This window comes from Dipodomys spectabilis, unplaced genomic scaffold (assembly GCF_019054845.1).
Source record: "Dipodomys spectabilis isolate Male_0828 unplaced genomic scaffold, ASM1905484v1 ptg000262l, whole genome shotgun sequence".
In the NCBI taxonomy this organism is placed as follows: Eukaryota; Metazoa; Chordata; class Mammalia; order Rodentia; family Heteromyidae; genus Dipodomys; species Dipodomys spectabilis.
Genome location: NW_024870939.1, coordinates 518,466 through 539,130, shown reverse-complemented (window position 1 = coordinate 539,130; position 20,665 = coordinate 518,466). Strand labels below are relative to the sequence as shown.

At 44.6% G+C, this 20,665-nt stretch overlaps 1 protein-coding gene across 1 annotated transcript in view; it reads right to left on the bottom strand.

Moving 5' to 3' along the window:
- Positions 1–1,144: 1,144 nt before the first annotated feature.
- Positions 1,145–20,665, bottom strand: part of Atp6v1b1 (ATPase H+ transporting V1 subunit B1) — a 28,300-nt gene continuing 8,779 nt past the window's right edge. The window contains exons 3-14 of the mRNA XM_042699752.1: positions 9,517–9,615; positions 9,228–9,321; positions 8,622–8,699; positions 7,606–7,745; positions 6,635–6,736; positions 5,978–6,075; positions 4,810–4,933; positions 4,464–4,614; positions 4,173–4,255; positions 2,503–2,607; positions 2,186–2,315; positions 1,145–2,111 (exon numbers count right to left, since the gene is read on the bottom strand). Of these exons, the coding sequence (XP_042555686.1) occupies positions 1,948–2,111; positions 2,186–2,315; positions 2,503–2,607; positions 4,173–4,255; positions 4,464–4,614; positions 4,810–4,933; positions 5,978–6,075; positions 6,635–6,736; positions 7,606–7,745; positions 8,622–8,699; positions 9,228–9,321; positions 9,517–9,615 (1,368 nt within the window). The 3' untranslated portion in view covers positions 1,145–1,947. The remainder of the gene's footprint in view (positions 2,112–2,185; positions 2,316–2,502; positions 2,608–4,172; positions 4,256–4,463; positions 4,615–4,809; positions 4,934–5,977; positions 6,076–6,634; positions 6,737–7,605; positions 7,746–8,621; positions 8,700–9,227; positions 9,322–9,516; positions 9,616–20,665) is intronic.

Below are 20,665 nucleotides of genomic sequence, written 5' to 3'. Positions count from 1 at the left end.
AGTTCAAAGCTAGCTGTGGCAGGAAAGTCCATAAGACTCTTATTTCCTATTAACCACCAGAAAACTGGAAGTAGTGCTATGGCTCAAGCGGTAGAGCACTCACCTTGAACTGAGGAGCTGAGGGATAATGCCCAGGCCCAGAGCTCAAGCCCCATGACTGACAGAAGAAGAAGAAGAAGAAGAAGAAGAAGAAGAAGAAGAAGAAGAAGAAGAAGAAGAAGAAGAAGAAGAAGAAGAAGAAGAAGAAGAAGAAGAAGAAGAAGAAGAAGAAGAAGAAGAAGAAGGAAGAAGAAGAAAGAAGGAAGAAGGAAGAAGGAAGAAAGAAGAAGAAGAAGCAGCAGCAGCAGCATTCAGGATATCCTTATAGATAGGGGGACATCACAGCCTTCATGAGCAGCAGACCTTCTGGATTTCTGGATGCCTATTGGTTGCTTTTTTCTTTTTTCTTTTTTTCATTTGTACCAGTCCTGAGGACTGAATTCAGGGTCTGGGAGCTCTCCCTGAGCTGTTTTTCTCAAGGCTAACTCTCACTTTACCACTTGAGCCAGAGCTCTACTTCCAGCTTTGTGTGTGTGTGTGTGTGTGTGTGTGTGTGTGTGTGTGTGTGTGTGTGTGTGTGTGTGTGTGTGTGTGTGTGTGTGATTAATTGGAAAGTCTTACAGACTTTCCTGTCCTGTTGGGCTTCCAGACAAGATCCTCAAATCTCAGTCTCCTGAATAGGATTACAGGCATGAGCCACCAGTGTCTGCCTTACCTATTTCTTTTCTTTTTCTTTTCTCTTCTTTTTTTTTTTTTTTTTTTGTCAGCCGTGAAGCTTGAACTCTGGGCCTGGGCACTATCCCTCAGCTCTTCAGCTCAAGGCTAGTACTCTAGCCGGTGCCGGTGGCTCACACCTATAATCCTAACTACTCAGGAGGCTGAGATCTGAGGATCTCGGTTCAAAGCCAGCCTGGGCTTATCTCCAATAAAACATTAGAAAACCGGAAGTGGCAGAGCGCTCGCCTTTAGCTGAAGAGCACAGGGACAGCACCCAAGCCCAGAGTTCAGGTCTCACGACCACCAAAAAAATAAAAAAGGCTAGTACTCTAGCAGTTGAGCCACAGAACCACTTCCGGCTTTTTCTGTTTATGTGGTGCTGAGGAATTGAACCCAGGGTCTCAAACATGCAAGGCAAGCGCTCTACCACTGAGCCACCTTCCCAGCCCTGCCTCACCTATTTCTTAACTAGGGAACTTTTATTCGCCTTCTGCGCCCATATCCTCAGCCCATATCCTCAGGTCCCTTCCAGAAGCCAGGCCATCTCCCCCCCCCCCTCCCCCGCCCTGTCTGCAGCATCTCGTGGCAGAGCCGTTTAAAGTCAAACACATTCTTTGTGGAAAGTTGTCCCTTCCGTGGCCTTGAGCTCCATGCAAGTTTATCAAGAAATCGGGAATTCTGTTATCAACTCTTTTAAGACACAAAGAGAAAATAGTAGAATCTGCTCCACCATCTGCACCTTCAACAATTATTATTATTATTATTTGCCAATCTCTTTTTCACCTAAGATAAAATTCACCTCAGTTCTTGGGGTGCATCTTTTTTGTGAGGGGTGCATCTTTTAAAATAAAAGTACAGGGTTCGGGGGTGGGGGTTAGCTCAGTAATAGATCGATTACTTAGCATGAAGGAGAACTTGAGTTCCATCTCCACCACCTCCTCAAACAGGAAAAAGGTCCCTAACCCCCAAATCAAATAAAAAACATGATGCCACCGGCTTAGTAACTTCTCCTTCGTTCTCTGTGTTGAAGGGTGGAGCTTGGGCTCCCCGGTCGCCTTCAGGGGGCCGAGGGGACGCAGAAGAGGTGAACTGGGGTGCGTGCGGGAGATGGGGAGGTGGAGGATCCGGCGGCGGGTACCGGAGGGCTGGGAGAGCTCCGGTCCTGGACCTCGCGGAGGAGCACCGCGCCGGCTAGAGCGCCGTGTCGGCCGCGGGGTCCTGCGCAGGCCCCTCGCGGGAGTAGAACTCTTCGATCACGCTCTGCGGGATGCGCTTCAGCATCTCCTTGGGGAAGATGCGCAGCAGCTTCCAGCCCAGATCCAGAGATTCGAACACCGAGCGGTTCTCGTAGGAACCTGGGGGCCGAGCGGGAGTGTCAGGGGTGGGTGGGGCGGCTGGAAGGAAGGCGGGGCGGGGACGCGCGGCTCACCCTGGTTGATGAAGTTCCTCTCGAACTTCTGCAGGAATTCCAGGTAGAGCAGGTCTTCGGAGGTGAGCGCTTCCTCCCCAACCACGGCCTTCATGGCCTGCACGTCCTTCCCGATGGCGTAGCAGGCGTACTGAGGGACGGGGTACGGGGACAAGGGGGACCGGTGGGGCCATCGGAGGGGCTGATCGGGAAGCGGGTGCCCCCTTCTCCCACCCCCTCGCGCAGGCTGTGCTAGCGAGCTCCTTTGAGTAGTTTCGTCAGAATCGGGTCCACCTGGGACTCATCTCTATCTTCTGAAAACCCGACCCGCTCCTCACCAACTGGTTAGAGACATCGCCGTGGTCCTTCCTCGTCATGCCCTCCCCAATGGCGGACTTCATCAGCCTTGACAGCGACGGGAGCACGTTGATGGGCGGGTAGATCTGGAGCGCGGGAGGAGCGTGGTGGACAGCGGGCCCCAAGCTGTGCTGTCCCGGCCTTTGGCTCGTCATCCCCACCCTCGCCCCGTGCCTGGTTCTGGGGAGACTCCTAGAAGAATCTGGGAAGAGATGAGGGATCCCACTCCCCTCTCCTTTATTTCCCACGGGTTCTAGGGCTTGAAGTCTCCACGTGGTAGCCTTAGGCAGGACTGTAGATGGGGTGAACATTAGTGAAAGACTATTTCAAACCATTTGATTATGTGGACAAAGCAGATTGATGTTTCATAGCGGTAAAGAAAGAATCTGCTGTTCGAGGGTAAAGTTGTAGCTTTCTTTTTTTATTTTCTGGCAGTATGGGGGTGTTCAAGTCACGGTTTTATATTTGCTAGGCACTCTACCACTTGAGCCACATGTTAATCCTTTTTGTTTTAATCTTCCAGATACAGTCTCTTGATTTTGCTCTGGTTAGCTCTTACTTAATCTTACATATGCTTCCCAAGTAGCTAGGATTACAAATGTGGATCACCATGCTTGATGTGTTCTCTTTTTGTTGTTTTGTTTTTGTCAGTCGTGGAACTTGAACTCTAGGCCTGGGTGTTGTCCCTCAACTCTTCAACTCAAGGTTAGTGCTCTACTACTTGAGCCACAGTGCCACTTTCATTTTGCTGGTGGTTAATTGAAGAGTCTCATGGACTTTCCTGCCCAGGCTGGCTTTGAACTGTGATCCTCAGATCTCAGCCTCCTGAGTAGCTAGGATTACTGGCCAGAACCATCAGCGCCCACTTTGGTGTGTTCTTTGAAAGAAAGGGGTTCTTGCTAACTTCCCCACCCCCCACCCCCACCCCAGACTGTCCTCAATCTGCAATCTTCCTAAATCCTCTTTCCACTTTTTTCTCCAGGCTATACTCAAACCACAATCCTCCTATGTCTTTTTCCTGTATAACTGGGATTAGAGGTGTGAGCTTCTGCATCTTGCCCCTGAGCACAGCCTTTAGCCCTTTTAGACCTGTGTGTGTGTGCCAATCCTGGAGTTTGAACTCAAGGCCTGAGTGTGTCCCTGAACTTTTCTGCACAAGGATAGCACTCTACCACTTGAGCCACAGCTCCATGTCCAGCTTTCATGACTGGCTGGCTTCAAACCTTGATCCTCAGATCTCAGCCTCCTAAATAGCTAGGGTTACAGGTGTGTGCCACCTTGCCTGGCATGGGATCAATATTTTCTAGCCCTATGGCCCTTTATTCACAATTTACTTGTTTTAGCCATTGGTTTCTGCTCACCAAAGCAGAAAAGGAAAGGAAAAGGAAGGGAAATGTTGTTATTTAGTCTCTACTAATTAGCAGCACATGTTTCTTGTCTGCTAGTTTAGTTTATTTTCCACAATGTATTGGTGAGCATTCCCTTGTCATCAAAGAACAACTCTAGGCCCAGAGAAATGAGATTGTTTTCTCAGGGTCCCATGACAGATGGGCTGGATTCTACCCAGCTGTAATCAGTTTTCCTAAGTGCATATTGCCCCTCTGCACTGTCTTTGGAGAGGAGAACAGAAGCGGGAGGGAGGGAGCAGTACCTGCCGGTTATATAACTGTCTGTCCACGTAGATCTGTCCTTCTGTGATGAAGCCTGTCAAGTCTGGGATGGGGTGGGTGATATCTACAAGAAAATGCACTGGTCTTAATGAGGATGGGTCTAGGTTTCTGCCCACTTAGGATCACTAGGATTTTAGCCCTCTTGTGAGGGCTGTGCAGCCTCACAAAACAGCATGTCCTCTCCCTTTCTCTCTCATTCCCTCTCCCTCCCCTCACATCTGGGTGAGAAAGGGAAGGAGGATTCTGGAGGTTGGGGGCTGCAAGAAGGCTACCATCATTGGGCATGGTGAGGATGGGTATCTGTGTGATGGATCCTCCTCGGCCCTCCACGCGGCCTGCTCTCTCATAGATGGTCGCCAGGTCTGTGTACATGTATCCTGGGAAGCCTCTGCGGCCGGGCACCTCCTCTCTGGCAGCTGAGACCTGCAATACCCATGGGCATTGAGAGTAAGACAGGAGATAAGAGGTGGAGACTAGGAAGGGGGAGAAGGATGTCTGGAGTGGAGGGATGGAGAGGAACAGCAGGGTGCAGTAGGAGAGCTCCCTTCTTCAGGGTGACCCCCTGGATTGTGATGACTAGGAAGACAGCAATGGACCTGACACTGTCAGCCAGCTCACCTCCCGCAGGGCTTCTGCATAGGAACTCATGTCCGTCAAGATGACCAGCACGTGCTTCTCACACTGGTAGGCAAGGAATTCGGCAGTGGTTAGTGCCAGGCGTGGGGTGATGATCCGCTCAATCCTGGAGGCAAGGCATGGCCAAAATTTAGAGATCTTGGAGGTCTAGGCCTGGAGCCCCCATGTAGGCCCAGGGAGAGTGCAAGGTGAACTGGGAAACAGGTTCACATATAGCAACAGGGGATGGAGAACTTGGGCCCTTGCCTCCAAGCCCCAGGTCTGGGCCATTTTCCAGGGAGCAGGTACTTGCTAGCAAATCTGATTCCCCTTGCTACTACCTCTCCAACATACAGAGGGGTCAGAGCGAAGGCCAGCATGGGAGTTTCTTAAGAGGGCCAGATTTATTTCATGATGAGAGTAGCCTTGTCAGATGGGGTGAGAGAAAGTGAAGGACTCTAATGTGTTACCCTCATGAGTGGCCTGAGGCAGAAGCACCTGCTCTAGTACCCTCTTAGCCCAGGGCACCCTGAGTTTGGGTCCCTCTTTGTCTTTTCTCGGATCCCAGTGCACACTCGTGTACCCTTCCCATCTGAAGCACCTATGAGCACTCTTCTTTTGACTCAGCCACTCTCAATCCCTAGACTTGCTTAGGCTTTTGGTTCCCATCCTTGGTAGGAACCAAATCTTGGCCTCTACAATTGTATTACTTAGTTTTTGCAGCAGCCTCAATACTGAGGATAGTTTATTGGAATTAATTTTGCACCTGATCCCCAGATCTTCAACTTCTACTAAGTTTTCAAAACAGTGATTTCTCTAAGAAAACAGCAAAGTGGTGACTTTCTGGGAGTGGCCCTAGGATGGTGGGGCCCTGCTTTAGAACAGTGGCTGCATGTAGGTTGTGGGAGGAACAGAGGCACCACAGGTGGTAGGAAAGGCCGTGCTCTGGCTGCCTGTGTCTCTCAGTAGGCTTTCTCTAGCCCTTCCCAGGCCTCATTCCCCCCCCCCCCTCCGTGCCCCTCCACCTCCCCCCATCTGTACAACCACAATGTTTTCTCCTAAGTCTGGCTTATGGTTGTGGTACTGGGTCACCCTGAGCCTTTCGACTTTGAGTCTTGGAAGGAGAGAGGGCTTACTCCCTGAGGGCAGTCTGGGCATGGGGAGGGCTCACGTGGGGTCATTGGCCAAGTTCAGAAAGAGACAGACGTTTCCCATGGTTCCATTCTGCTCAAAGTCTGACTTGAAGAACCTGGCTGTCTCCATGTTCACCTGCACACACAGCAGAGAGGGTTAGAAGCAGTACCCTGCAGCCTGAGGGCAAGCCTAGCCCCTCCCAGCTCTCCTCAAAGCCTGTGGATTGACTGGCTAACAGTTGCTGGGGTTAATAGTCACTGGGTGACTCAGGCTTGATCAGGTCCTCTAGAGAAGGTCAGACTTTTTCATCTTGAATTCTACTCAGTGGCATCACTGCCCCCTTCTTTGATGAACTGCTTTCCCTACAACTCTCTGTCTTCCTCCAAAGGCCCTCTGAGAACCCCTTCCTGTAGCTGTCTTGTCTCCCTAGGATCCATGGTTTCCTCCTTCAGACCACACTGGGCCTTATCATATGGCTGTCATAGCCTTTGGGATGCCTTGTGTGACCAAACTGATTTGGTCATGTTCTTGCTCTTATCTCTATCACCAGACTTGCCTGGAGTTTGATGGATTGTCACCTAGAAGCAGGACTGTGTCTCCCCCCACTCTGATCAGGTGGTGCCAGGGTCTGGGATCAAGATAGGCCTGCCTGATCACAGCTTCCAGAACTTGCAGGTCCTCTCAGCCTCCTTACCCCCATAGCTGCAAAGACAATGGCGAAGTTGTCCTCATGATAATCAAGCACTGCCTTGGATTTCTTCACCAGCCCAGCCTGGCGGCAGATCTGGGCAGCAATCTGTGGCAGAATGGGTGAGGAGAGAGGCCATGAGAGCAAAGCCCAGAGCACTACAGAACACAAGTGAGAATGGACAGAAATCTCCAGTCTATCCTCCCCCCACTGGCCCAAGCCCTTGGGTGTCCAAACTCAGAGAGGTTAAGGGTCTTCCTTGGGCTCTACAGCCTTTCTTGGGGAGATGGGGTGGCCTGTTCTGTGGTTACTGAATGTCTGACGGTGCCCATCACTAGGAGCAGGGCAGAGGAATGAATGGTCCCCAAGAACAAATCACTGAGTATGGTTTTGAGCAAGTTGGCTCAGGGCAGTTAAGCCTTTCAGACCCGCACCTCCCACAGCCTGCTGTGATTCTGTGTGTAGAGTTGCTCCGGGCCTGCAGTAGGAGGGCTTGCAGACCTCATGTACCAAACTAGGATATGTGTATGGATGTGTGGAAGGATGGAGGCGCTTAGCCATCTGGTCACAAACACCATTTTGAGAGTGAGTGGGGAAAGAGTGACTAGAAACCTTGACACATCAGCTACTCTAAGAAGCTGCTGTCCCTGCCTGGTGCAGTGAGCAGCACAAGAACTAGCAGGGAGAGGCTGCAGCCGATCTGGCAGCGCTTTTGACACTAGGGGATACTTAGGTGCTCTCTTGAGCCAGTGAGTTACCCACTCACTTAAGGCAGTTGGAAGTCCTGCTGTGGAGCAGTGACACTTGCTGTATGCCAGGTCTTAAGTAGTCCTGAAGCCCTGAACTTCCAGGGGATGCCTGCTAGTCTGGATGCTGGTGATTCCCACTTCCTGTTCTCAATAGGAACCCAGCTTGTTGGCTCAGCAGCCTGGGCCTTCACTTTGTCCTTGCGCCTTGGTTATACCCCACAAGCTCACCTCATTGTGAGGGAGCCCTGCTGCAGAGAAGATGGGGATCTTCTGACCACGTGCAATGCTGTTCATGACATCAATGGGAGAGAGGCCTGTCTGAATCATCTCCTCTGGGTAGATGCGGTCATGGGGATTGATGGGCTGGCCTAAAAAGGAGCAGCCATGAATGCTCAGGGGTTGTAGCCCTTCCCTTCCTTCCCCACCCATGCCCCATCTCCAGAGAACTTTCTGCCATGGTAGAACTGTGCTCTATTTGCACAGCCCTAGCCATGTGGCTATTGCCATATGAAATGTGGCTTCCAAATGAAGCCTTCTTTCCTATTGGTTTAAGTTTAAACAGTGACAGGACCTGTGCTACCTTGGACAGAGCCACTTTAGAGTTTGGAAGCTGGTGGTGGGAACTCAGGCTGAGGGTTCCTTGGGCTAAGACAGTTTGCTCTTCATGCCCCAGACCCTTGTGTGGGGTTCAGAAGACCCCAGGGTGACTCAAAGACCACTTCTCTGAGCTGTTGTGTGCTCTGTGCTCTCGCATCAGCTTCCTGATGGCTTGGGCAAGCTACTGGCAACCACAGGGCTCTGTCAGTCCCTCCATAGACTGAGAGGTGGGAGTTGGAGGACTCAGGAAGAACTTCAGGATGTCTCAGAGCCTGGGTGGGGCTTTTGCTGCTGCTGCAAACCATGTTAGCCTTGGCTTTCATGGTGGCACAGGAACTAAAGGTGCGGAGGGATGACTTGGGAGCACATGCAGAACACTGAGCAATGCAGTGACATTTTACAGGGGTGAGACGTGGCATGCTGAGGGCAATGTTCAGCTTCAGTGGTAGATCTAGAGACAGAGAAGCCTTTGCTTCTCGGACATTATACTGTATCTATTTGTTTGCTCAGCCAGCCCAAAGGCCATCACTGGTCAGTCATTCTGACTTGTGTAGGTAGAACTCCCAAGGACAGAATGACAGAGATGACAGTGGGGGGAGGGTTGGAGACTAAGTCCTATAATCCATCCAGAGCCTCCCCTCACTCACCATTGATGTCCAGAAATTCCTCCGCCATGACCACTGGCCCTTTGTCAATGGGTTTGCCAGAGCCATTGAAAACTCGACCTGAGAGTGAGAGGGGGTGTAGAATGTGTTCAGGGCCAGCCCTGGGTCTCTCACAGATCTCATCTCCTGCATCACCCCAGGATCCTCTCACCAACATCCCATTGTGTCCGCACCTCCTCAGAGGCTGTCCCAGGAAGATGACTATAGGAACTGTCACCCTGAGAGTCCTCATGTCTCTCATGGAGACCTTTATGGGCAAGGTCTTGGTCTAGGACTCTGATTCTAGTAGGAGGATTCTAGGGCTGCAAAGAGGGAACTATCAGGCAAGGTGGGTCTTGAAATAAATTTTTGGGATATGCACAATTCAGCCTAACCTCAAATAAGGTACCTGCTGTATCTCTAGTTTATTGAACTTGCTTTGCTCATTGAATACTTTCTGTATGGCACGCCCTGAGCTGGGGTTGGGAACCAAAGAGAGAAGATATCACCTGTGGCCTCAAATTGCACACAGGTAAGACAGGCATGTAAACAAGCAATACAATGTGGTATGTAAAGGCCCAAGAGGGCTCTGCCCAGCATGTCCCTCACCCAGCATGTCCTCTGACACTGGAGTCCGTAAGATGTCCCCTGTGAATTCACAAGTTGTCTTCTGGGCATCAATTCCAGAGGTCCCTTCAAACACCTAGAGGACAAGATATAGTTCCTCTGATAAAGGCTTGCTGGAGAGATTGATCTCCACTCCAGGCATTATTTGTGCCCAGGTTTGGGCAGGCCAACAGGGAGGTAGGTAATTTCTTGCTTGTAAGAGAGTGTGGTAATTTTGTGAGCTCATTTGTGTATTCACTCGGCCAAAAGAGCTCCCAGTGACACCACCTACCTGAACAATGGCTTTGGTCCCAGCCACCTCAAGCACTTGGCCACTCCTCTGAGTCCCATCCGGGAGGGTGAAGTTCACAATCTCTGCATACTGTGCAAACTGACAGGGAAAGAGAGAAGCCCAGGATGGTAGTAAGACCAGAGGCAAAGCCCAAGCCGCCTCCTCCATTCCTTTCTGATCCAGTTGCAAGCTACTATCTGTGTTCTTGTGCCTAGACACTTTTAGAAATAAACTTGAAGGGCTGGGATGGGGACATTTGGATCCTGCGTGGGAGGGAGTATGACAAGGCATTTAGAGTCAAAGACCAGGTTAAAATGCGAGCTCTTTTACTTAGCTGTGTGGCCTTGCACGAATTGCTTAGTGATTTGTAGCAACTAATTAAGTATTTAAGCCATTAACTCATGAGACTTAGTTTTCTCATCCTTAAAATGAGGGTAAGAAAAAGATCTATTCCACAGGGCTGCTGTAGTCAGGAAGTGAGATAATATAGATGAATCTGTTAGCATGGCACCTTATAAAAACTTAATAAAGTAGAATAGCTGTTGTGGGCACCCAGATCTTCTGGAAGGCCCAGTGCTTCAGTTGGTTAATGGGAAGTACACTGACAAAATGCTTTCCTTTGTCCAAACTCCAAGAGAAAGACTCCCTGCTCTTTGATATCTCTATGTAGGGACTTTTCTCAGCCATGGGGTTGGTATTGATTTATGTCAGGAAATTAGGGAAAAGAAAAAAAAATAACAGATGAATATCCAGAATACGCAAAGAACTCTTACAGCCAGATAAAAGATTTGAGGATGATTGATAGACATTTCTTCAAAGAAGATATATGAATTATCAATAGACATCTGATAAGATACTCAGTATTATTAGACATTAAGAAAATAAAAATTGACAGGCAACAGTGTCACATGCTTGTTATCCTAGCTACTCAGGAGGCAGAGCTCTGAGGATTGCAATTCAAAGCCAGACAAGGCAGGAAAGTCCATGAGACTCTTTATCTCCAACTAACCACCAAAAAAGTTGGAAGTAGAGTTGTAGCTACAGTGGTAGAGTGCTAGCCTTGAGGGAAAAAAAAAATCTAAGGGACAGTGCCAAGGCTCTAAGTTCAAGTCCCAGGACCACAACACACACACACACACACACACACACACACACACACACACACACACACACACAAATACATGTACATGAATGGGCACAGCATGGTCATAGTAGCAAAGAACTGGAAACAAGCCAGTTGCTGGTGGCTCATGCTTGTATACCTGAAGATCATGTTTCCAAGTCAGCCTGGGTAGCAACCTCCCTTAGACTCTTATCTCCAAAAATTTACTCAGACAAGATTGGGGGCATTCAGAGTGGTATGGCCATAGACAACTCAGAAAAAAGCCAGAAGGGGCACTAGGGCTCAAGTAGTAGAGTGCTTGCCTTGAGCAAAAGAAACTCAGGTCAGGGACAGCTCCCAGGACCAAAGTTGAAACCCCAGGACTGGAAAAAAAAAGTGAAAACAATCAAATTAGCTGCCAGCTGATGAATGCATAAATAAAATGTAATATTCACTTGAAAAATGTGACATTTATGGTATGTGAATTATAACTAAATTTAAAATCCCATCAGGTTGTCACTTGAAGACCAGGTAGGCAGGTAAGACTTCTTCCTGGGAAATCCCTAAACTCTGTAGTCTTTAGCCACATCTAAGGAAAGCTATAAAAAATACTAATTCCTCACTTCTGAGTTTGGTTCTTTGAAAAGTCTAATAAAATATACAAATAGACAACATAAGAAAACAATGAAAGCCATGAATAAAATAACTGTTGGAGCTGTACTGATATATTAAAGAGGAAATAAAATGAATTATAAATAACTTTATACTGCATATAGAATTTAGATGAAATGAGTAAAGTTTTAGGATAATATGACTCAAGCTAAAACCAATGAAAAATTAATAGAAAGTCAGAGTGATTATATAGTTCAAAGATATAGAATAAATAGGTTAAAATTCACCCCCACAGAAAAGTGCCAGTCTCACATAGCTCTACAAGTGAATTCTAGCAATCCACGGGGAAATAATTTGAAATTTACTTAAGCTCTTCAAAACCCCAGAAGAAAAGGTTAATTCATTTTATGAGGCAAGCATAACCTTATACCCAAATAAAATAGTTATAGACGGGGCTGGGAAGGTAGCTCAGTGGTAGAGCGCTTGCCTTGCATGCCTGAGGCCCTGGGTTCGAGTCCTCAGCACCACATAAGCAAAAAAGAAAAAAGCTGGAAGTGGCACGGTGGCTCAAGTGGTAGAGCACTAGCCTTGAGCTGAAGAGCTGAGGGACAGCGCCCAGGCCCACAGTTCGGGCCCCACGACCGGACCCAAAAAAAAAATAGTTATAGAGAAATTATAGGTAGTTTCACTCATGAATATGGATGTAGAAATCCCACATTATATATTAGCAAGCCAAATTCAGTAATGTGTAAAAAAGATTGTTAAAAACCCAAATAATAAAATTAAAAAATTATGTATATCACCTTTATAATAACAATTAAAAATGCAGACATTAAGAAGATGTCACGTTTTTCTATTTTTGAGTCTGTGACTCAAAACTCAGAATTAACTTTTTTTTTTTTTTGGGTCCGGTCATGGGGCCTGAACTCTGGGCCTGGACGCTGTCCCTCAGCTCTTCAGCTCAAGGCTAGCACTCTACCACTTGAACCACAGCACCACTTCCAGCTTTTTTCTTTTTTGCTTATGTGGTGCTGAGGACTCGAACCCAGGGCCTCAGGCATGCAAGGCAAGCGCTCTACCACTGAGCTACCTTCCCAGCCCCCAGAATTAACTTTTTTAAAAAGGAACTGAAAATACAACCATGAACATTGACAAATGCATAAAGACCTTATAGGACCAGAAAAAAGGTCACAAATAGAAAGTAAAAAATACCAAATTGAAACTGTTCAAGGAATTCAAGGTTAGTCTAATATTTGAAAAAAATCTATTGATACAGTTCAACTTTTTTTAGTTCAACTTACTAATAGAGCAAGAGATCCAACCTATAACCATTTCAAAAAATTTTTGGAAGAAATTAAAAATTATCTATAATTATATAAAAAGATCAAAATTATTCTTTGAAAACAAAGAATAAAAGGGAAATTTCTTTTTCTTTTTCTTTTAAAGGTGATGTACAGAAGGGTTACCGTTACCTAAGTCAGGCAATGAGTACATTTCTTTTTGAAGAGTGTCATGCCCTCCCTCTTTTTCGCCTAGTTTTTTCCCTCCCTTTCCTCTCCCCATCAAGTTTTATAGTTCATTTCTAACATAGTATCTAATGAGAATCACCACTGAATTAGTTCACCCTTTATCCCCCCATTTCTCTATTTCCCGTTCCCCTCCTAAAAGGGAAATTCCTTAATCACCAAGTGAGTGTCCTTAAGAAGCCTACAGATACTTTTTCAATAGAAATATGCATGAACACACACACACACACACACACACTTTTTTGTTGGTCATGGGGTCTGAACTCTGGGCCTGGATGCTGTCCCTCAGCTCTTCAGCTCAAGGCTAGCGCTCTACCACTTGAGCCACAGCATCACTTCCAGCTTTTTCTGCTTACGTGATGCTGAAGGATCGAACCCAAGGCTTCATGCGTGCAAGTCAAGCACTCTACCACTGAGCCACCTTCCCATCCCTGAACATATATTTTTCAATATGAATATGAAATATCCTATTCAATGACATGATGTATAAAACCTTCTCTTTAAAATTAGGAGGCAAACAAGAAAACCTGTCATCACTGTTTGATAAAGCACAGTACTGGACAATAAAAGGAATCAATATTAAAAGGAAATAAAACCATAATTTACAGGAAAATAGATGAAAGTGGAGATCATGATGCTAAGAGAAGTAAGCCAGTCCCATGGAGGCAAGGATTGCATGTTTTCTCTATTCTGTAGGATATGGGGGTGGGGGCAGGGGAAAGGCAAGGACAGAATGGTAAAAGAAAGGCTATTAGGGATGTAAAAGGAGTAAGGGAGGGGCTGGGAAGGTGGCTCAGTGGTAGAGCGCTTGCCTTGCATGCCTGAGGCCCTGGGTTCGATTCCTCAGCACCACATAAGCAAAAAGAAAAAAGCCGGAAGTGGTGCTGTGGCTCAAGTGGTAGAGCACTACCTTTGAGCTGAAGAGCTGAGGGACAGCGCCCAGGCCCAGAGTTCAGGCCCCACGACCGGACCCAAAAAAAAAAACCCCCCCAAAAAAAAAAAAAGGAGTAAGGGAAAAGTCAGAGGGTGGATAAAAATATAATAGAGGGATGGATATAATCAAAGTAAATTATATGCACATATGAAAATGTTATGAAATTTCCCTTTGTAAAATTAACATTAAGAAAAACTCATTTGGTAAAAAAACAAAACAAAACAAAAAAAACCTATGTGCTTAAAAGCTCTGCAATGCCCAAGTCAAAAAAAAGAGTACTCCAACAAAAACCAGAGACTAATTTCTCTTACAAATATGGCTGCAGAAATTCTTTTTTTTTTTTTTTTCAGGTAAGGGGTAGGTTTATTCAATAGACCTGCTGGGACCAGGCAAGATTGGCACTCCACACGGCTGGCAAAAGGCCAGAGAGAAAGAGCTGGGAAAGAGAATGTTAGGTTTTTAAAAAGAGGTAGCCGAGTAAGAACAGTACCATGCACGATGGCCCTCCATGCGGCTGGGAAGAGGCCTGGGAAAGAGGTGGGAAAGAGCTGAGAAAGAGCTAGAAAAGAGAAGAGAGAGCTGGGAAAGAGAAGAGAAGGAAAGAGCTGAGAAAGAGCTAGAAAAGAGCAGAGAGAGTGGCTGCAGAAATTCTATTTGTTCATCTAATCAGGCTGCAAACATGTGAATAATTAGAGTTTGTTTCAATAATGTAAGGCTGGAACAATCATCATCAGGAAATTTGTCAACATTTGACATAATTTATAATAATAGGGAGTTGGTCAACAAAAATGCTCAACAATAATAAGGAGTTGGTCCACAACAACAACAAAAATCCTGGAATAGAAGAATCCCTTCATATGAATAGAAGCAGAAATGCTTTTGATAACATTTCCAAAGCAGCTGTGACTAATATAGTTCTATGCTAAACAAGAACAAGAAGCAACTGCCTGAACACTTTATCAAAACCAGCATCAGCATCCGTATACATGGGGAAATGATAAAGCCCTTTTTATTTCTGCCATACATCAGAAATACAGATATATATGTCACTATTGTTAGTATTGTTTTAGAAGTCTTAATTTATGCAATAAGAAAAAGTATTTGAATATGCCAATAAACTTAAGTGGAAATATTCTATGTTAAGGAATAGCAATGGAAGAAGCTATATTATTTGAAAATATCAAATAAAAGCTATAGGAAAACATTCATAAATCATAGAAAAATATTGATGATCAAGTGCAACCCATAACTCTAGGTTAAATCCTGTTCTGGAGGGGAAAATGCTGTGAAGACCTTATTAGGAATTGGAATATGGGCGGTAGATAAGAGTATTGTATCAAGTGTAAATTCCTGAAGTTAGTAACTCTATTATGGCTGTGTAAGAGAATAGCTTTGTTCTTTGGAATACAGGTTGGGGGCATAATTCACATGTGAGAGATTCAGAAATATATATATATTTATATACATACACAGAGCAAGTGGTAAAACAAAGGGGATAAAAAGTTAACAATTGTATATGTGGATGGTCCTGATACTGTTTTTATTTCTGCATAAAGCAGAAGTAATTGGGGCTAAAGGTGTGGCTCAGTGGCAGACCAGTTGCCTAGCACATGTGATGCCCTGGGTTTGATGTTAGATCTCAAAACCACAAACAAAACAAATAAAAACCCTAAATTGTCTCAAAATAAAAGCATGTTGATGTAAAAAAGACATACCTCTTTTATTTGTAGATGAGATTGTAAATCTAGAAACATTGAAAATAGCTCTGCTTAAAACCACACACACACACACACACACACACACACACACACGGATAGATTTGAGAATTCTGAATGCATTATAAATATATAAAAATCAGTTGTTTTCCCCCTATTCCAATGATAATCTTTAGGAGAGGTAATAGAGAAAAATATAGTTTCCAATATTTTATAGATCTTATATTTTATGGGGCCCAAGCCTATAAGATATCTGGTAATAAATATAACAAAGAAAGACATACAAAAGAGAATAAAGAATAAAGTCTTATTGAAGAGCATAAAACAAGTTGTACAAAATGGGGAACAATATTTCCTTCCAAGGCAGAATGGCTTATTATCATAGACATGAATTCTTTCAAAAGTGTATAAATACATCCTCCATGGATTCCTATTTCTTTTGGAATATAATAAAATGATCTTTAAGTCCATATAATGTTTGAGAATAGCCAAAAACAGATATGGAAAAGATCAGAAATAGAGATTTTGCCTGATTAGATAATAAAACTATCTAATTTTTTTTTAAATCAAGCAGTATATTTTGTAAGGTAGACAATGGACTAGTGCAACAGATGAGAGAGCTCAGGAACAAAACTCAGATTTTACATGTTATGGTAACTCACAGTGGAAAAGAATCTATTGCATAAATATACCAACACTACTGGGTTTCAAGATAATTACATCATAAACACAAGTATACCAGAGCTATATAAAATGCATAAATGTAAAGCCAAGGCAGATTCTAAAATTTCTGCAAGAGCTTTCCCTCTTTCCTGTTTTTCCCCTGAACAAGCTAGTTGGCAGATGAGAAGTGTCTCTAAGGAATTTGAATCCACAACACACAAAAAGTAGAACTAGACATTTGAGAGAACTGTATGCCAAAGACACACAAAATAAAGAGCCAGATATGGAGGATGAAAAGGAACCCCACAACTCAGAATATAAGCGTCCATATGTGGAAAAATTTCAAGGAGAATGAAGAGAAATATAAATGTAAAGAGATAATCATCTTCATTAGTCATCAGGGGAATTTAAATGAAGTCAGAACTCACGTTCATATAGTTGATGTGCAACATTACAGGAGAGAATATATTCAGAGTGGGAAGAAGTATTCTCATCAGTGGATGAGAATATTCTCATGAGGGGATGAGTTACTGCAACCCCCCCCAGCCCCCGCTTTTTTTTTTGTCGATCGTAGGCCTGAACTCTGGGCCTGGGCACTGTCCCTCAGCTCTTCAGCTCAAGGTTAGCACTCTACCACTTGAGCCACAGCACAACTTCTGGCTTTTTTTTTTTTTTCTGCTTATGTGCTTGAACCCAGGGCCTCATGCATGCAAGGCAAATACTTTATCACTGAGCCACCTTCCCAGCCAACTGCAACCCTTCTGAGCAAGCAAGCTTCTCCAAATTATCTATCTATCTATCTATCTATCTATCTATCTATCTATCTATCTATCTATCTATCTATCTATCTATCTATCTATCTATCTATCTATCTACCTACCTACCTATCTATCTATCTAGTTGGGATGAAATATACAGCTTTGTGTATGGTAAGCATACATTCTATCTCTGAAATACCTCTCCAGACACTTTTTTTTGGTGGTGGTTGTATTGGGTTTGAATTCAAGGCATTATGCTTGATAGACTGGCACTCTACCAGAGCCATGCCTCCAGCCCTGCCTTTTGCTAGTTAATTGGATAGAGTCTCAAAGCTCTACCTGTGCTGGCTTCAAACCTTGGTCATTCAGGTCTCAGCTTTCTGAGTAGCTAGGTTTACAGACACAGCCCACTGATGTCCAGCTCCCACATCTAAATTTATTTGTTTACTTTTTTTCAGTTCTGGAGTTTGAACTCAAGGCCTCTCAGTTGCTTAGCTTGCTTGCTCACCTAAGCCACTTTTTTATACCACTTAAGCCACACGTCCAAACTGGCTTTTTGCTTATTAATTGGAGATAACAGTCTCTGTATGTGGTCCAGCAATTCTGCTTCGTAAGATCTCCTAGTAATAAAAATCCACTTAAAAGGGATATACATTGCTATTTCTAGTAGCAAAATCTGCTGAGACTACTGAAAAAACCACAGTACACCTGCTTTAACCCACGATGTTACTACCTAAGAAAATGATCAACAATGTGTGTCTAGGGACCTGGAGGGAACCCGTGACATCAGGAACCAGCACCAATGTGCACCCTGAACATATGTGTTCACCTATATTAAGCCCATTCAGCAGAGATCATGTTATCTCAGGGGCTTAGGTTAAGTTCTAGGGACAGGTGGTTAAATGTGTTTGCTCTGTATCCCACTAGTTACTAGGAATGTGTATTATTTTGTAATTGCAATGTAGGTAGCTATCCTCATCATTTCTATCATTATAGCCTGTGGTATCCAAAGACTAGGGGAAAGGGTAGATGGCCCAGTTCCCCAAGAAAATGTCTCCAGAGTACAGACCACTCCCCTAAAGCACTCCTGCTGGATTAAACCTAAGATCCCTCGTCTGCAGCTCTGACTTTACTGATGCCAGCTCCAGTTTGGGTCCCTCTTGTCCTAGGAAGAAGCAATCAGGAAGATGTCCTAACTACCTGCAGTCCCTACAGGTAATGTCTTTAAGAGCCCTGGAATCGGGCTCCTATGCATGGCAAATACCTAGCCTGCTTGGGTTTTCAACCACAAGGGGGAGCCCAAGAGCAATGATAGTAAGAATTGGGAGAATGAGTTCTCTGTTGTGGGGCTGGGCTCTATCTGAAGCAGCCAGTGGTTTCTTCATTTATCATCCCACTGCAGGTGAATGTGGGCTATTAACTTTAGGAGGAAAATGTCTGGATTACATAGGCAAGAGTGAGGTCAAAAGAAATCAGAGAGTGGGTTCAATAAAATTAAGTAGTGGGGTGAGACCAAGTGCAAATCTCTGTGTGGGTAGAAAGAAGGGTAATGTATGGTGTGTCCCTGAAGGAGGATGTCAGAGCAAATAAACTTTTAATTTTGACAGTATTGGGTTTGAACTTAGGGCCTTGACCTAACAAGTGCTCTATTACTTGAGCCATGCCCTCAACCTGGAATAGGCTAAATAGCCTATAAGAAGAACTATCTATCCTAACAATCCCTGGCATGGAAGGTACAGCATCAAGAATCCTTTAGGAAGAGAAAGTCAAGCTCTCTCTCTCTCTCTCTCTCTCTCTCTCTCTCTCTCTCTCTCTCTCTCTCTCTCTCTCTCTCACTCTCTCTCTCTCGCTCTCTGTAGGAGAAATATTGTTCATTGCTAGTTATAGCAGTGACACAGGGGGACAATTCCTATAGCAATTGTGGGCTTATACACCAAGAAGTCCCATTACCGAGGTATAAATGGAGCAAGCTTGATCCTACCAGCTCTCACTGTTGGCTACTCTTAATAGATTTCAGGGAGAGGAGATGATTCAGTGCAAGCCATCACCTCTGCTAGAGGAGAAGAATGACTTCTCCATCAGCCAGGACATAGGCAGGGAGGCTGCTGGGTCCTTGTGGAGGACAAGGAATTTCTGAGCAAACCTGCCAAGACTGAGCTGAGGCCAAGGCCTCATCTACCTACAAGACAATGTGGGAGGTCTTCTTAGAAATTACCTTCCAGGCTGATGCACAGTCCCTTGAAAGCAATCTGAGATATTTGGGATTAAATCTGGTGGATAAGATGGGTACTTAGTCCACGTTTCAACAAGGACCAATTTAAATAGTGGAACACAGGAGATGGAAGATCATCTATATCAGTAGTTCTCAACATGTGGTCTGCAGACCAGTGGCAGCAACACCTGTGGATTTGTTGCTCTTTGGCTCTACCCCAGACATGCTGCATCAGAACTTTGGGTGGAGCCAAGCCTGCATATTAGTAAGCCCTTCTGGGGATTCTGACAGGTGTGTTTAAGTTTGAAAACTAATGCTTTCATGAAATCTCTCCAGCCTACCCCAAGCAGTTAGATGCCTAACCTCCAGATCCCTCTGTAATGCTTGCTAGTAACTGCTGTGTAAGCTTGAGAGACTATGGGCATATAAGAATGTGTTAGTATGAGTATGTGTGTGTGTGTGTGTGTGTGTGTGTGTGTGTGTGTGTGTGTGTGTGTGGAAATGTGTGGGCTTCTAAGAATATGTGCATGTGAATTTGTTATGTGTATGAATGAACATGTTATGTGTACTTTTGTGAGCTCAGGGCTGGGATGTGGCTACCTCATGACTTAAGAGGGTTAATCCTACGCTTTTGGGAGTCACAACCTCTAGAAAATCAGATGAATCTAGAAAATCTCCTCCAAATGTGTTAGTTTGACTCCAAAATTAATCTTTTGTTGTGATTTATTTAGATGAGTTTGAGAATGATGGTTATCTTGTCTCTGACAGCAATATCCTATTTATATTCAAAACGGTCATTTGTAATGCTGTTCATAAATAGGTACTCACTAAGTATTGGTTAAACTGCTCAACAGTTTGTTTTCTTCAGTATAATCTGAAAGAATAAAGCATGTCCACAGTAAATAAAATGTTAGTTTGTATGTGATTCAAGAGCCTTACTCTCTTGGTGAAGAACTGCTGATTGACAATTTTTTTTTCTCTAACATGATTTAATTTTCCATTTGAAACAAGAATAAATTTCCCGTGTAATTCAATGTGGACAGAAGGTGGCACTGGAGAGGTAGAATTGTAACAATTTGCAGGACCTCTGGAAGAGGGAGAGCAGGTGGGCAGCGGAGAGGGGTGCAGAAGAGTTTAGAGGTTCCTAACACATAGGAATAATAATATTTTAGGAGATGGAAATATTACCTACTCTGATCTGATTATTTTTGATTCTAAACATGTGTTGAATTATAATACTACCCCCCACAAATAAGTTCATACTGTATATGCCAATTTTAAAAAGCCAAATGTTGAATCTCATATAAGAACAAAATTGGGAGCTGGCAGCTTACACCCATAACAGGAGGCTGAAATACAAAGGATCAAGGTTTGAACTCACCTCAGGCAGGGAAGGGACTCCATCTCCAAAGTCAGGACTATAGGCATGGCTCAACTGGTAGAGTAGAGTACCAGCTGAGCAAGCAAGTAAGCTGAGCAAGAACGAGGCCTCTGAATTCCAATGCCAGTACCACCAAAACAAAGCCACCAACTTCTTGTCTTTTTTTAATAGTAATAATTAATTACAATACCTATTATAATAATTTGGATCTAAAAACCAAATTGTGTTGTGTTCCTTGTCATAATT